Raw genomic sequence first — 17517 nt, 5'->3', positions numbered from 1 at the left:
GGGTGGGTGGGAGGGAAGGTCAATTAGCCCGGGATTGAAGCGCGGGAGGGCCAATCGGGCCGGGATTGAAGTGGGGCCGGGAGCGGGGTCCTTTCGGCCTGGGATTGCAGCCGGGGGGCCAATTGGCCTGGGATTGAACTGGAGCCAGGAGCGGAGGCCAGCACCAGAACAAGTAAGTAATCTTTAACGTAAAGAGATGCAAGGAACGTACTAAACATAATCATTATAAACTAATTTTATGAACAAGACTAAACTGCAAAGAAACAGCTCCGATACAGACCTGAGCGCCGATTTCCTTAACTTAACGTAGGGTTTTTCTGATTGGTACTTAAGGCAATTCTGCGGCGTCCTTTTTAAAAAAAAAAAATTGGTGTTGGGGAAAGTCGCTTAAATTGACAAAAATGGCACGGAAATCAGTTTTCACCTAGACCTGCGGCAAAAAATCCACGCTGACAGTTGCCGCCGGCGTACAAACTTTGAGGAAAGTTGCAAAATCAAGATTGCTCAAAAAAAAATCAGCGGATGCCAAAAACGGCGTCCATTGGTGCTGAAAATTGAGCCCATAGTATCTTCTGGCTGAACCTTTACATAGTAGCATGGATGTACCTAATATGATACGATATGCCTTCTACATCTAGTTTGTGTTATACAATTTTATTTTTGCTGTGATTCTTGCAAGTGAAAGATACATGTGATCAAATGAACTGGAGGTGAAGCTTGCACTGACCATGGTAATCCAACTGATAAACAATCATAGAGCACTGAATGTAGTGTGCTACCGTTCCAGAAACGACTACATTATAGCCATGGACTCCTAACCAGGAGATCTATGTTTGAGTAACTATTCTGACAATTCTCCTTCAAGAGGATAAGAATCTTGATGAGTATACATGTTGGCAGCCAATTAAAGATTGGTTTTGATGGGCCAACTTCATTGCCCTGACTTCTTATGACGCCTTTTAAACTGCAGGTAGCAGTTTAACACCAGAACTGCTTTAGACCAGTGAAGCACAACATCGAGCTATCCTACCAGATGAGCACTATTCTATCCTGAGGCAAAGTGATCCTCTGTGCATATATCTGTGCATGCATGGTGCATAGTTGCATTCAGAATTGTGCAGAATATGGTTAGCGAGAGCTCTTCACTAACATTAATGATGTGAAAATGGTCCTAAAGTTTTTTAAAAAGATGACGAGGCATCATTTGCATGAAGCCTGCATGGTTCACCCTGTTCCGAGTTGCAACAACAAATCAATGTTATATGGTAGCTTCTGTGTTGAATCCTGTAGTATGTTCTATAACTAATTTTTAAAAAAAGAATGTTGCCTTTTCAGTGACCAGTGATTTCTAAATTGTCTATGTTCATGCACTCTTCTGCAGTTTCTCTTTTTTTTTTAAGCCAATTTGGACTGCAGATGTATTAAATTTGACAGCAGAAACAATTAGAGTCCAGACTACATTTTCAATTGAATTTAAAAACAGCTTCAGAAAAATTGCAGTGTGCTTTTGTTCACGTTGGACTTTTCCATTTAAATTAAGGTGTCAGCTGCTGTTGGCATTAATCTCTCTGATTTGAACCACCATGATGTTTGCTTTGTCACAAATTGATGATCTTCTCCTTCCTAGAGTAAAGGTCACTGTGGTAATCATTGTACTGGGGTGGCTGGTTTATTTTCCTTCTAGCACAAGTAGTATTACTGTTTAAGCTCCAAAGGAATACTTCTGCAATGTCTACTTTACAGATATCCTGTGTAAGGCACTACTTTCTTCAATTGCTCCACAGTACCAAATATAATCTGCTACCTATTAAACCATAGTCTATGATCAAACAGTGCAATTGGTTCTGTTTTCACAAGATTTATCTTCTAATAATATAAATGCTTGAAGGTCATTTATTTGCAACAGTGGTAATGCTGATCTTGATATGCAAGCCTAACCCATGTTATGATTACTCTTAAACAATCTGACAAGTTATCAAAAGTAGTGACTAGTAACAAAACTTTAAAATTCATGTGAACTCACAAACTAAACATATTTATTGGAAAAGAAGGAGGACATTTAGGAATGTGCACCTGAGTAATATTGGTGCCATTTTCTTGTGCTTTATCTGGAAAATCTGTCTGGGGTGTCTTTTAGCCATTTCTGTTGGCTCATCTATATTATGGAGTCCACATTTCAGGTGATTGATGGATAATAGATTGAGATTCTACAAAATTGCACAAATTCACTGCTCATTATTTTTCAGAAACATCAGGCTCTCCTGGCTTTTATATCTGAATTGTTGCTATAATTGTGCAATCTATAATCAATTGACATTTTGTTGGAGTTCCACTCTTAGATTCTTGAATGTTCATTTATTAATGTTTATTTTCAAAATAATGAAAGGAAGCTTGAAAGTATTTGACCTACCCTCACCCAATGATTTAGTGGCCAAATACATTGCCTGGTAAGGTAATGAGCCTATGAACCAGGTTCAATTCTTAGTTTGCACTGTGTTAGGGTAGTGGAGGCCCGTAGGTTGCAAAAAGTCTTAACTGGAGTGTGGAAGAATTGAGATCATTATTCTATGACCCCTGCTGGAGTGTGTGCACTCTCACATATACCTGTGTGTGTATATGAGCATTGAGGACAGGATCGGGCTCAGCTTTCATGTTGTTTCTTTTCCTTTTCCCTCCCTCCCTCGTTCTTTCCTACCCCCATTCTACTTCCTCCATCATAATCCAATGGGTGAATGACCTGCAATCATGATCTAGGCTTAGATATGAAAATTAACCCCTTGGGTGAGATAGTGGAGATCTCCTGACACCTCATGGAACAACCACTCAGCAGACTCTTGTATATTCACAGGACAAAATTGGGGAGGCAAGATGTTCCTGTGTTAATAATTTAAAGAAAGAAAAAACTTGCATTTATATAGTGCCTTTCACAACCTCAGGATGTCCCAAAGCACTTTACAGCCAAAGCGGTACTTTTAAAGTGTAGTCACTATTGTAATGTAGGTGCCAGTTTGCACACAGCAATGTGATCATGACCAGATAATCTGTTTTAGTGATGTTGATTGAGGGATAAATATTGGCCAGGACACCAGATATAACTCCTCCTGCGCTTCTTAGAAATGGTGCAATGGGATCTTTTATGTTCACCTAAAAGAGCAAACAGGGCTTCAGTTTAACATCTCATCCAAAAGACTGCACCTCTGACAGTGCAGCACTCCCACAGTAAGTTCCAAATATTTTATTTTGTTAAGCAGTGTTCAAGGTTCCCATTAGGTAAAGCATTGTAATGAAGCCCTACAAAACCCAAGTAAGTCAATCCTACTTTAAAGGTAGCTAATAATGAGATTATATCAACAGCAGAAATAATGTAAACTATTTTTGTGTAGTTATGTCACTTATTTTAGTCAGATCAGTTTCTCGAATACCAAATGTGGGTGTCACTAGTCTGCAGTAGAAGACAGTTGGGATACAGGCAAGCAGGACCACCCACTGGGAACTTGATGATTTCCGATAGACCGACCACTGGTAAGATGACACAATCGGATGACGTTTCAATAGGAGGTGAGATTGCTCTTTTGCGAGCTGGTAGGACAGCTGAGTCTTGCAGCTGAACGTTTTATTTCATGTCTTCCCAACTCGGCACCATTTGAAGAAGAGCAGGGAGTTTTGTCTGTATCCCAAATTCAGTCAGTTGTGAGACTCGACTGCGCTACTGGCACCCAGGCAGTTGAGTCTCACCGCTGACAAAAATGCTGCTGCACTGGAAAGGTCACAGATGGAATAGTCTGTTATTTCAGTTCATTAGGATGATGAAGGTGTCCTGATTAACTGCGACTGAATTTTAAAATGCTGCCGTTAAATCATCATAAATCTCTCCGGATTAAAGAAATAAAACTTATGACAAAACCTGATGAGACAGCACGAGTAAAGAAATTCCTCCCTGTCTTTAAATACAGGAGAAAACATCAAAAGCAAATTGAATTTAAACTGGCCACCTTATCGTGATGCAGGTGTTTCAGTGCATCACTGAGTAAGTGCTGCATTGTTAGAGATGCTGTCTTTCAGATGAAATGTTACCGAGGCCTCGTCCACCTGGACAGGTGGGTAAAGATCCAATGGCACCATTTGAAGAAAAGCAGGGAGTTCTCTCTGTCACAACCAATATTCATCCCTCAATCAGCACCATCAAAATCAGATTAACCGGTCGTTCATTCATTCATTTGTTGTTTGTGGAACCTTGCTGTGTGCAAATTGGCTTCTGTCCTTACCCACATAACAATAGTAATTCCGCTTCAAAAATATTTCACTGTTAGTAAAGTGCTTTGGCATGTTCTGAGGATTTAAGGTGCTTAATTAGCCACTTTCAGCTGCTGTGAAAATGGGGCATTAGTGTTGGTCTTTGTGTCCCTGCGCAAAAAAGTAGAAGGATGCAACAAGGTTCACAGGAATGCAGGGTACTTATGGATGAGGAGGACATTTGGCCCATCTTAGTTCGTCTAGACACTAGAGACTCCACCATCCCCTTAACCCCATCCCCGCGTGCCACTTCTGCATCCGATTGTTTCTTAAGTAATTACAGGGATTTGATCTCTACTACTCTATCTGGCAGTATATGGTCAAAGATCCCTAGCTGTTCAGGCTCCAAAGAAGAATTGGTCAATCTACTGAAGAGTTGCTGGAATGCACTCCTTGCCGCCTTTGAAGTGCATTAAAGCAGTAGTTGCTGCCTTCAGGAGGCGAGAGTTAAAGGGGGCAAAAAAACTGATAATATATTAACTGCAGAATAAATAAATGTTTTGATGTGGTAGAGTAACATTCTTGATACAGAGGCCACAATTTGGTTTGCATTGTACTTATTGTTGCCATTAATTACTTTTTGCACTTTTTTTCCAGGGTGTTGGCTTGTCAGTGCATGGGCACTTCCGGGTGGCAACAGAGAAAACGCTATTTGCTATGCCAGAGACAGGAATAGGTAAAACTAGGAATCTGCTCACAGTGTTTAACATGTTAGAGATTTCTGTGTGCTCATGAAAATGTTTTACTAAAATATATTTTGAAAGTTCCAGAAGCACTTACATTTGTAACTTATAGTTCTTGCAGGTGTATTCTTCTGTAAATGTTGTATTTATTCATCCAGGAATGGATCTGTTCTGTAAAATACTAGTCAATCTCTTGTGGTTTTGTTCATGGGTACTGTGAGGAAGACTGACAAATTGGCAGAAGGAACATTGCTGTATCAAATCTCCAAATACACAGGCATTTAATGTGAGATTCAGTATGCTGGCAAAAACGTACCCTGACCCAGGCTGGAACTCTTCCCCTGGATCATAGATGGACAATATTGCATGTTTTTTCTGTGATTCCTCGTAGCCGCATCCCTGCGAATCATGGTCACAAGGTTTTGTACCAATTTATTTATATCTAACCCTCAAATAGGCTCAGCATACAGGGTCTACCAGCACTCAACAGATCCCTTGTATAATACACTAGCTGTAGACTTGGTTGTATATGCACAAATCTTTGAAGGTGGCAGGACAAGTTGAGAAGGCTGGTTTAAAAAAAGGCGTTATAAACAGAGACATAGGTCCTGAGACTTACGGGGAGGGTGTGGGGAAGCGCAGTAGTGGGAGGGGGAACTCTGGAGTGGTGTGGGTCCTGCTGAAGTTAACATAGGAACACATTATAATTTTTTTCTGTTTCCCGCCCAGCAGTCGGCAAGATTGAGAGGGCCCGGCCAATGCGAGGGAGGGAGGGAGGGATCGAGGCTTATTGGAGGTTGGGGAGAGCCCGGCAATGGCGAGGGAAAATTTGTTTCATGGTGGGGGGGGGGGGGGAGGGGCTGGAGAGTCGTCTGATTGCAGCAGTGAAAAGAGGCTGCGATCGGCAGAAGGGAGGCCAAAGGCTTCTTTGAGGGGCTGGGGGTAACACTCCTGCTCCTCCTGGCCCCAAGGACTGCTCTAAAAAGCGCTAACCTGCTGGAGCTGGCTGCTCTCTCCTCCATTGTGCTGCCTGGTTTCCTGAGCCCCGGGAAATCCGTCCAGCAGCTGTTAAATTTAAATCAGGCTCCCAATTGCACTGTGGGAGCCTGATTTAAATATGATACTGAAATGTGCCGCTTCGCCACAAGGGGACACATCCCATGCAACCCGCTACCATAAAAATGACGGCTGGGGTGTATGCGGCGGGTAGGGAACACCTTCCCCGATTTCTAACCCCCCCCCGGCTCAATACTCTACCCATTAATTTCTATCAATTTCGTGGAGAGACTAGAGAAGCTGGGACTCTTTTCCACATTGGAGTGGGAGGTAGCTGTGGGAGTTTGTGAACTTATATTGGTGGGCAGTCTATCCCCAAAAGTCGAGGAACCTAAACTGTGCATCGGTGAGTAGGTTATTGCTGAGTAAGTGCCGCTTTGTTGGCATTGTTGACTGCTCCCTTCATCACTTTTCCATTGTCGGGTAGATGCCAGTGTTGTACTGGAAGAGCTTAGTTATGCACGGCTAGTTCTTGAGCACAGGTCTTCAGCACAACAGCCGGATACTATCGGGCCTATAGCCTTTGCTGTATCCAGTGCACTCAGCCTTTGATGTCACGTGGAGTGACTCGAGTTGGCTTACCTTCTCTAAATATCATTAGTGAACCAGTTGGCTTTCTATGGCAACCGACAGCTTCATGGTCACTTTTATGGTACCAGCTTTTTATTTTTTGCTAGTCCAGTAACCTAATCATTACGCTACCGTACGCATGCAATTGGATGTAGCATACATGGATTTTAAGAAAGCCTTTGACAAGGTACCACACAGATTACTAGAGAAGGTTAAGGGGTATGGAATTATAGGGAGGATAACAAACCAGATTATAAATTGGTTAATTTAAAGCAAAAATTTTGATCTGGTGATGTCTGCCTTTTGGGGAAACCTCATGTTCAAAAAATGTTGCCGCCATTAAAATTCTCAAGGAATTGGATATCCATAAGAGAGCAGTGACTTTGCTTGATTCATAATCTCCATATTAATGTCATAAAAGTGGGACTTGAAAATAATACTGAAGTTATGATTGTTAACTGACTTAACAGCATTTTAAAATCTGAGCACTCGTAGGAACATGGAGGGGAACGTGGAGATGACAGAAACTCTGAACAAATATTTTGTATCAGTCTTTACGGTAGAGGACGCTAACAATATTCCAATAGTGGATAGTCAAGGGGCTATAGGGGGTGGAGGAACTTAACACAATCACATTCACTAAGGTACTCAGTAATATAATGGGACTAAAGGCAGATAAATCCCCTGGACCCGATGGCTTGCATCCTAGGGTCTTAAGAGAAGTAGCGGCAGGGATTGTGGATGCATTGGTTGTAATTTACCAAAATTCCCTGGATTCTGGGGAGGTCCCAGCAGATTGGAAAACGGAAAACTACAAATGTAATGCCCCTATTTAAAAAAAGGAGACAGACAAAAAGCAGGCAACTATAGACCAGTTAGCCTAACATTTGTGGTTGGGAACATTTTGGAGTCCATTATTAAAGAAGCAGAAGCAGGGCATTTGGATAAGCAAAATTCAGTCAGTCACAGTCAGCATGGATTTATGAAGGGGAAGTCATGTTTGACAAGTTTGCTGGAGTTCTTTGAGGATGTAACGAACAGGGTGGATAAAAGGGAACCAGTGGATGTGGTGTATTTGGACTTCCAGAAGGTATTTGATAAGGTGCCAGATAAAAGGTTACTGCACAAGATAAAAGTTCACGGGGTTGGGGGTAATATATTAACATGGATGGGGGATTCACTAACTAACAGAAAACAGAGAGTCGGGATAAATGGTTCATTCTCTGGTTGGCAACCAGTAACTAGTGAGGTGCTGCAGGGATCGGTGCTGGGACCCCAATCTATTTACAGTCTATATTAACGACTTGGAAGAAGGGACTGAGTGTAATGTAGCCAGGTTTGCTGACTATACAAAGATGGGAGGAAAAGCAATGTGTGAGGAAGTCACACAAAATCTGCAAAAGGACATAGACAGGCTAAGTGAGTGGGCAAAAATTTGGCAGATGGAGTATAATGTTGGAAAGTGGCAGAAAAAATCAAAGAGCAAGTTATTATTTAAATGGAAAAAGATTGCCATGTGTCGCAGTATAGCGGGACCTGGGGGTACTTGTGCATGAAACACAAAAGGATAGTATGCAGGTGCAGCAAGTGATCAGGAAGGTCAATGGAATCTTGGCCTTTATTGCAAAGGTGATGAAGTATAAAAGCAGGGAAGTCTTGCTACAGCTATATAAGGTTTTGGTGAGGCCACACCTGGAATACTGTGTGCAGTTTTGGTTTCCATTTTTTCGAAAGGATATACTTGCTTTGGAGGCAGTTCAGAGAAGGTTCACTAGGTTGATTGCGAGGTTGAGGGGGTTGACTTATGAGGAAAGGTTGAATAGGTTGGGCCTCTATTCCTTGGAATTCGGGGAAGTGGAGCTGAATCCATGATCAGATCAGCCATGATCTTATTGAATGGCAGAGCAGGCCTACTCCTGTTCCTATTTCTTATGTTCTTATGAATTCTAGATTGAATCACAACCTAACCCCCTCTTCTGTAAAAGTCTATGTTGTACTCAGAGAAAACCATGAATGATAATTTAAGACATGTTTGGTGGTTTAATATTTTTCTTTGAAGTTTGTAGCATTTAATATCTGAACATATTCCATTCTAGTTAACATTCTTTCATAAAAACTGTGCCCATTGAAGGATGCCCAAATTACTGGAAGTTAAAAAAAACAGCTATAATAGAAGTCCAAATTCTATCTCTCCTACATTAACAACATAGAACAGTTCCACAAGCTTCATAACTAAATGCTTATGTCTTATATTTTTTCTAATTGTGGTGAATGGAGATGGGAAATAAGCAACTAATGGTCCATTATACAATTTTTCAGCTTTTATGGGCTTGAGCATTACTGGATTTTGGTGCATGACTCACATTTTAACCAAGATTGTTAGTTGCTTCTTGGTGCCGTTCCTTCTATTACAGTTCTCAATGCTGATGGGCCAGAAATTGATTGCCCTGCCGTCGAGATCCGCCAACATTCCTCTCTGGTTGTGCCCAGTGCCAAGTTTGCACTTGGGCTGGAGTGGGCGGGAGGGGAGAACCGCTAGGAACTGCCCGTTGACATCAGCGGACGGCCAAGTGGTGCAAGTGATCTCCCGCCCGCTGAGATGCCAGATTGGTGGTGAGGGGGCGGGGGGGAGGAGAGAGTCAGCGGGAGTCGGCGCCAGCAGGGGGAAGGACTACAGCGAGGAGGCTGGTTTAACCCCCAAGGTAAGTTTTTTTTAAGGAAAAAAAAAAGATTCATGAACTTTTTAATACATTTTTTTTCACAGCGACTTACCTTAATGGGTTCCCCTGGAGGTCTTCTGGGTAATTTTTATTTTCCAATCATTTTTATTTGAATGTCTTCGACCCTCCATGGGGCCGACTCCATCCTCGGTGGCACTTTGGCGGCGGGAGCCTTTGCTGCCGAGATTGGGAATGCTATTCTCAGAATTAAGGATGAAACTGAGTGCTGTGTACAATGAGCAAGTCTAACCTTAGCTCATTTAATAAAACTCCACAGTGCAGGTATGTCGTGGGTGGCTTGCTTATATACCGTGCTCCCAAGGGATGCTGGGATCCCTTGGGAGTCCAACAGGTAGGCCCTCTGGTGGTAGTGTAATACAGGTTACAAGGGTTAAATACACAACATCACTCCCCCGCGAAGTCAACAGTACACTTATTTACAAGGTGAGATGATCTGGGTCTTTTCGTTCCCTTGTCGATCGTCTCGGTACAAATGTGGGTGTGGGTGGGTTGGTCAGTTCTTCACTGGGCTGTTGCGCAGCCGGCCTTGCTGGGCTGCTGGGGATGGTGAGTTCGGCTTCATGGTCAACCATGATGTTAGTTGCCACTTGTGTGTGTGTTGGAGGGTCAAAGTTGGTGGTGTCTTCTTCAGATTGTTCGTAGCTGTTGGTGAACCGTAATTTGATTTGGCCCAAATGTTTTCTGTGCTTTTTTCCATTGGCCAATTTGACCTGAAACACCCTACTTCCCTCTTGGCTGTGATCGTGCCAGTCAGCTATTTGGGACCATGTCCATAACTGAACACAAACACAGGATCATTGATCTCAATATCGCGTGACAAATTTGCGCGGTCATGGTACACACTTTGTTGATGCCGCTTGACCTCCACGTGACCATGGAGATCAGAGTGGACAAGAGAGAGCCTTGTTTTTAGTGCCCTTTTCATGAGCAGCTCGGCTGGGGAAACCCCAGTGAGTGAGTGGGGTCTGGTGCGGTAGCTGGGCAACACTCGGGACAGCCGGGTCTGCAGGGAGCCTTCCGACACACGTTTCAAGCTGTGCTTGATGATCTGAACTGCCCGTTCTGCCTGGCCGTTGGATGCGGGCTTGAACGGGGCAGATGTGACTTGTTTGATCCCATTGCGGGTCATGAATTCCTTGAATTCAGCACTGGTGATGCACGGCCCATTGTCGCTGACAAGGACATCAGGCAAGCCTAGCATGTCAAACGTGGCTCGTAGTCTTTCAATAGTGGCAGTGGACGTGCTTACAGACATTATCGCACATTCAATCCATTTTGAGTAAGCGTCCACGACAACCAAAAACATTTTGCAATAAAATGGGCCCACATAGTCCACGTGGATCCTCGACCACGGTTTGGAGGGCCACGACCACAAACCTACTGGTGCCTCTCTGGGTGCATTGCTCATCTGAGAACAAGTGTTGCACTGACGCATGCATGACTCTAAATCTGAGTCGATGCCTGGCCACTACACATGGGATCTGGCTATGGCTTTCATCATTACAATGCCTCAGTGGGTGCTGTGCAGTTCACATATGAACGTATCTCTGTCTTTATTGGGCAAGACCACGCGATTGCCCCACAACAGACAGTCCGCCTGCAGGGACATTTCCTCTTTGCACCTGTGGAACGGCTTAATCGCTTCCTGTATCTCCGCTGGGACTCTGGACCAGCTCCCATGGAGGACTCAGTTTTTTTTACCAAGGACAATAAAGGATCCTGGCTGGTCCAGGTCCTGATCTGGCGGGCTGTAACGGGGACTTTTCGTTCTCTAATGCCTCCAAGACCATGAGCAAGTCCGCTGGCTGTGTCATTTACACCCCGGTGATGGACAATGGCAGCCGACTGAAAGCATCTGCGCAGTTCTCTGTGCCTGGTCTGTGGTGGATTACAAAGTTGTATGCCGACAGCATGAGCGCCCATCTTTGGATGCGGGCAGAGGCATTGGTGTTAATCCCTTTGCTCTCAGAGAACAGCGATATGAGCGGCTTGTGGTCAGTTTCAAGCTCAAACTTGAGGCCAAGTAAGTACTGGTGCATTTTTTTTTTTTTACCCCGTAAACGCACGCCAGAGCTTTTTTTTCAATCATGCTGTCGGCCCTTTCGGCCGTGGACAAAAACTCCTGGACGCATAAGTGACCAGCTGCAAGATCCCCGATTCGTGTAACACACACCCGACCCTGTATGATGACGTATCACAAGCTAGCACTAATGTTTTACAAAGGTTATACAGGACAAGCAGTTTGTTTGAACACAACAGATTTCTGGCTTTCTTAAAGGCAGCCTCTTGTGAATTGCCCCATACCCAGTCGTCTCTCTTGCGCAGTGGCGGTTGTAGCAGGGTGCTTAATCCAGGTAGGAAATTACCGAAATAGTTAAGGAGTGCCAGGAACGACTGCAGCTCCGTCAGTCTGTGGTCTCAGCGTGTTCTTGATGACCACCGTCTTGGCGTCGGTGGGTCTGATGCCGTCTGCTGCGATTCTTCTTCTCAAGAACTTGACCTCCTGCGCCAGGAAAACACACTTCGGGCATTTCAACCTGAACTCCATGCGATCCAACCGACTAAGAACCTCTTCAAGATTCTTCAAGTGCTCAATGGTGCCCTGACCTGTAACCAGTATGTCATCCTGGAAAACCACGGTGCGAGGAACCGACTTTAGCAGGCTCTCCATGTTCCGTTGGAAGATTGCCGCCGTCGACCAAATCCCGAACGGGCACCAGTTATAGATGAACAAACCTTTGTGCGTGTTGATGCAGGTGAGGCCTTTCGAATACTCCTCCAGCTCCTGCGTCATATAGGCCGAGGTCAGGTCCATCTTAGTGAACGTCTTCCCTACAGCCAGGGCCGCGAATAGGTCGTCTGCCTTGGGTAGCAGGTACTGGTCCTTTAGTGAAAAACAGTTAATTGTTACTTTATAGTCCCCACAAATTCTAACCGTGCTGTCCTCTAAGTACTGGGACAATCGGACGAGCCCACTCGTTGAATTCCACCGGCGCGATGATGCCTTCTCGCTGCAGCTGGTCCAGCTCGATTTCCACTTTCTCACGCGTCATGTACGGTTCTGCCCGTACCTTGTGGTGGATGGGTCGCGTACCAGGAGCCAAATGGTTATGCACTTTTCGCCCCTGAGAAGCTTCCAATGTCTTGCTCGAACAACGATGGGAACTTGCTCAGAACCTGGGCACATGAGGCGTCGTCAATGGACGAAAGCGCTCGGATGTCGTCCCAGTTCCAGCAGCTTCTGCCAAACAACGTGGGGCCATCCCCTGGCGCAATCCACAGCGGGAATTCGTGTACTGCTCCATCATAGGAGACTTTGACTTCTGTAATTGGCAGTGCAGGGGTTAGTTTCTTGGTGTAAGTCCTTAGTTTGGTGTGAATGGAGCTGAGCTTGGGACTGTGTGCCTTTTTGCCCCACAGCCTGTCGCAGGCCTTTTTACTCATTATGGACTGACTTGCACCCGTGTCCAGTTCCATAGATACTGGAATACCGTTTAGTTCAACTTTCAACATTATTGGTGGACATTTCGTAGTGAATGTGTGTACCCAGTACACTTCTGCCTCCTCGGTACGAGTCTCCAATTCAGCCTGATCCACAGTGGATCGATCTTCCTCTGCAACGTGGTGGTTTGCAACTCGCCTGCACATTCGCTGGAGGTGACCCATTGTTCTGCAACCGTTGCACACATAGTGCTTGAAGCGGCACTGATGGGGCCGATGATCACCTCCACAACGCCAACAAGGCGTTAACTGCCTCGCATTAACGATTGATGGCGGACTCTGGGTCATCTGAGGTCAGGTAGCAGCAGCCGGCGTGTACGCTCTGCCATGTACATTGCTGCTCAAAACCGACGTAACGTTATGCACAGTACTGGCTGAAACTTCTTTACTCTGTGAAATCTGTTTGGTGTTGTCGCTGGTGGACATAAATGCCTGGGCTATCGTTAAGGCTTTACTTGGGTTCGGAGTTTCTACAGTCAACAGTTTGCGAAGGATTGTCTCATGGCCAATGCCCAGAACAAAAATGTGTCTCAGCATTTGTTCTAGGAATCCCTCAAACTCACAACGTCCTGCGAGGCGCCTTAGTTCGGCGACATAGCTCGCCACTTCCTGGTTCTCCGATCGTTGACACGTGTAGAACCGATATCTCGCCATCAAAACATTTTCCTTGGGATTTAGGTGTTCCCGGACCAGTGTGCATAATTCTTCATAGGATTTCTCTGTTGGTTTTGCCGGAACTAGGAGATTCTTGAGGCCATAGGTTGTTGCCCCACAGACAGTTAGGAGGATTGCCCTTCGTTTGGTAGCGTTCTCGTCCTCTTCCAGCTCGTTGGCCACGAAGTATTGGTCGAGTCTCTCCATGAAGGCCTCCCAATCGTCCCTTTCTGAGAACTTCTCCAGGATACCAACTGTTCTTTGCATTTTTGCGCGGTTGTTCGTTACCTCATCGCCAATTGCTATGCTCATAATAAAGGATGAAACTGAGTACTGTGTACAATGAGCAAGTGTGACCTTAGCTCCTTTAATAAGACTCTAGAGTGCAGGTACTTCGTGGGTGGCCTGCTTATATACCGTGCTCCTAAGGGATGCTGGGATCCCTTGGGGCTCCAACAGGTAGGCCCTCTGGTAGTAGTGTAATACAGGTTACAAGGGTTTAAATACATAACAGGGAGCTCCCGCCTGCATACGTCGCTTGTTTGTTGCCGGCCCGACTTTTAAATTATTTTTCATCAATTTCCCGCCCAAAGTGCCGTCCGGTGTCTCGGCCTTTTGGGCGGGACTTGGCCTTCGCCAAGTTCAGCCCCTATAACATTGGCTGTCCTGGCTTTGAACTCTTTGAAGAGTTTTCCTCAAAAAATGAGATCAAAAGTTCAGTTCAGGTTTATAACATTGTCTCATTTAATGCAGCTTAGCTCTGTGTAGCAGACCGACACAGCTGAAACCCGATAAAGACGTAACTGGTTTGGCAGGAACTTTGGTGTTTCAATTAGAAAGATACTTGTAACTTGAGAATCAATCACTTTGCATCGGAATTTCAAATGTTACAAAATACATTGGCGATGGTGAGTGGTCTGCCCCCGGGCATGTGCAATTCAGTGTCCTAAGTACATTAGGCATGTGGAATGGCTGGTGAATCCATTGGACTCCCTAATAATTTCAATGAGGGGAGCAGGCGCTGAAACTAACATCAAAACTAATGCAAAATTGTCTTTGGTGCTCACTGGGGAGCCTGAGGAGAGGAATTTGTCAGAGATTTTCTGAAATTGGTCAAGCTTTTTGCGCTCTCAGTTTTTAGCTTCCAATAAGAGACCCTTAATACAGCTGTTTCTGGCCCGAAATAAACAGAGCACTTACTGGCAACTTTTAAATTGACGTCAATGCAAATGAGTAATGATTATTGCTTGTAGTACAATTTAAGTGACTGCCCTTTTTAAACGTGGATGTTTTAAGTGGTGTGGACTGTTCTGTACATTTAAATCAGGAGTCTTGTGTCTAGATCAAAAGGCCCAGATTATGAAATAACGTGGAGTCATGCAGCTCTTTGGAATTTTAGTCTCAAACACTATAAGAATAGGATTTCTGTCACTTAATAAGTGAAACCAGTGTTCTAGTTGGCATATCTGTGAGCCAGTTCATACTAATGATACAATTTAGGCATAGTGAGTAGGGAAAGAGTGAACTTATTAAAAGTCTGAAATTAAATTCCAATTTGTAAAACTTTATCATTAACTTCATCTTTACTTGTTTTGAAAAAGCTTTAGACATGATGCATATTTTTTCATTTGTGTTTTATTGCAGCATTCTATTTGTCCTTGTAATTAGTTGGATTTCCTTTTCTTTTGCTGTGGATAACTGCCATAAGAACATAAAAAATAGGAGCAAGAGTAGGCCATTTGACTCCTCGAGCCTGCTCTGCCATTCAATAAGATCATGGCTGATCTGATCTTGGCCTCAACTCCACTTGCCCGCCCGTTCCCCATAACCCTTGACTCCCTTATCATTCAAAAATCTGTCTATCTCCACCTTAAATATATGGGGCAGAGAATTCCAAAGATTCATGACTTTCGGAGAAGAAATTCCTCCTCATTTCCGTTTTAAATGGGAGACACCTTATTCTGAAACTATGCCCCCTAGTTCTGGATTCCCCCATAAGGGGAAAAATCCTCTCTGCAGCTACCCTGTCAGGCCCCCTCAGAATTTTATACATTTCAATAAGATCACCTCTACGTCTTCTAAACTCCAATGGGTATAGGCCCAACCTGCTCAACCTTTCTTCATATGACGACCCCTTCATCTCAGAAATCAACCTCGTACACCTTCTCTGAACTACCTCCAATGCAAGTATATCCCTCCTCAAATAAGGAGACCAAAACTGTACGCAGTACTCCAGGTGTGGCCTCACCAATGCCCTGTACCGTTGTAGCAGGACTTCCCTATTTTTATACTCCATCCCCCTTGCAATAAAGGCCAACGTTCCATTTGCCTTCCTGATTACTTGCTGTACCTACATATTAACTTTTTGTGTTTCATGTACAAGGACCCCCAGGTCCCTCTACCGCAGCATTTTGTAATCTATCCTCATTTAAATAATAATTTGCTTTTTTATTTTTCCTACCAAAGTGGATAACCTCACATTTTCCCACATTATACTCTATCTGCCAAATTTTTGTCGACTCACTTAACCTATCTATATCTCTTTGCAAATGTTTTGTGTCCTCTTCACAACTTGCTTTCCCACCCATCTTTGTATCGTCAGCAAACTTGGCTACATTACACTCAGTCCCTTCTAAGTCATTAATATAGATTGTAAATAGTTGAGGACCCAGCACCGATCCCTGCGGCACCCCACTAGTCACTGTTTGCCAACTGGAAAATGACCCATTTATCCCGACTCCCTGTTTTCTGTTAATTAACCAATCCTCTATCCATGCTAATATATTACCTCCAACCCCGTGAGCTCTTATCTTGTGCAGTAACCTTTTATGTGGCACCTTATCGAATGCTTTTTGGAAATCCAAACACATGACATCTGCTTGTTCCCCTTTATCCACTCTGCTTGCTACATCCTCAAAGAACTCCAGAAAATTTGTCAAACATAATTTCCCTTTCATAAAACCATGCTGACTCGGCTTGACTGCATTGTGATTTTCTAAATGTCCTGCAGTTATGCAGCACCTTTACAGCCAGTGAAGTATTATTGAAGTGTAGTCACTGTTGTTACGTTGGAAATGCGGCACATATTTTTCACACAGCAAGATTCCATCAACAGCAAAGTTATGATGCCAAGTGAATCTGTTTTTAGTGAAGTCGAGTTTGGTTTAAATGCTGGCCCGGGACACTGGAGATAATTTCCCTGCTCTTCAAATAGTGGCCGTGTGATTTTTTACATCCACCTGAAAGGGCAGACAAGGTGTTAGTTTGAAGACTCATTAGAAAGACAGCACCTCCAACAGTGCGGCACTCCTCAGCAATGGCACCGCTAATCGTGGCCTAAATAGGTGCTCGAATCCCTGGAGTGGGAATTGAACCCATGACTCAGGGGCGAGAGTGCTACCAGTGAACAAGGCTGACAAGATCCATTCACTTTTCCCATTACATTAGACTGTGTCTTTGTTATTACACAGGGCCCAGAAGAGGCGAGGGTCCAGGGGCCAACCCACACTGCAATCTATGGATAGTAGGAGCATGTGTGCACACTAGGTCTGTGCAGCAGAGCTTGATCTCCAGTCGTTTTGGTTAACCCTTGCCACTGGATCAAGACCGAGCTCTGTGAAGCCCGTGTGGTGGCTGGTGTGCAATGGCCACCCCACGTTAAAAGAATCCATGCACAGGCATCTTCCATCCTTCAATATGTAGTTCAGGACCTAGAATATCAGGTCCCTCATTGAAACATCTGTGAATTCATCACTTTTTGGTGTGAAAGCAAGTCATCCTCAACACGAGGGACTGCCTAATACTATACTATACTTCCTTAATGATGGACTCCAGCATTTTCGCAATGATGGATGTTAGGCTAACTGGTCTATAGTTTCCTGCTTTCTGTCTCCCTCCTTTCTTAAATAGGGATATTACATTTGCGGTTTTCCAGTCCGCTGGGACCTCTCCAGAATCCAGAGAATTTTGGTAGATTACAACCATTGCATCCACTATCGCTACAGCCTCCTCTTTTAAGA

The 17517-nt window shown here is 44.3% G+C and overlaps 1 protein-coding gene across 3 annotated transcripts in view; it reads left to right on the top strand.

Moving 5' to 3' along the window:
• hibch (3-hydroxyisobutyryl-CoA hydrolase) overlaps positions 1–17517 on the top strand; it is a 231163-nt gene that overhangs the window by 140326 nt on the left and 73320 nt on the right. For all 3 annotated transcript variants that reach the window (XM_070875870.1, XM_070875871.1, XM_070875872.1), the window contains exon 7: positions 4891–4969. In XM_070875870.1, coding sequence (XP_070731971.1) covers positions 4891–4969 — 79 coding nt within the window. The remainder of the gene's footprint in view (positions 1–4890; positions 4970–17517) is intronic.

This window comes from Pristiophorus japonicus, chromosome 3 (assembly GCF_044704955.1).
Source record: "Pristiophorus japonicus isolate sPriJap1 chromosome 3, sPriJap1.hap1, whole genome shotgun sequence".
NCBI classification, from domain to species: Eukaryota; Metazoa; Chordata; class Chondrichthyes; family Pristiophoridae; genus Pristiophorus; species Pristiophorus japonicus.
This window is presented reverse-complemented; position numbering and strand designations above follow the sequence as displayed.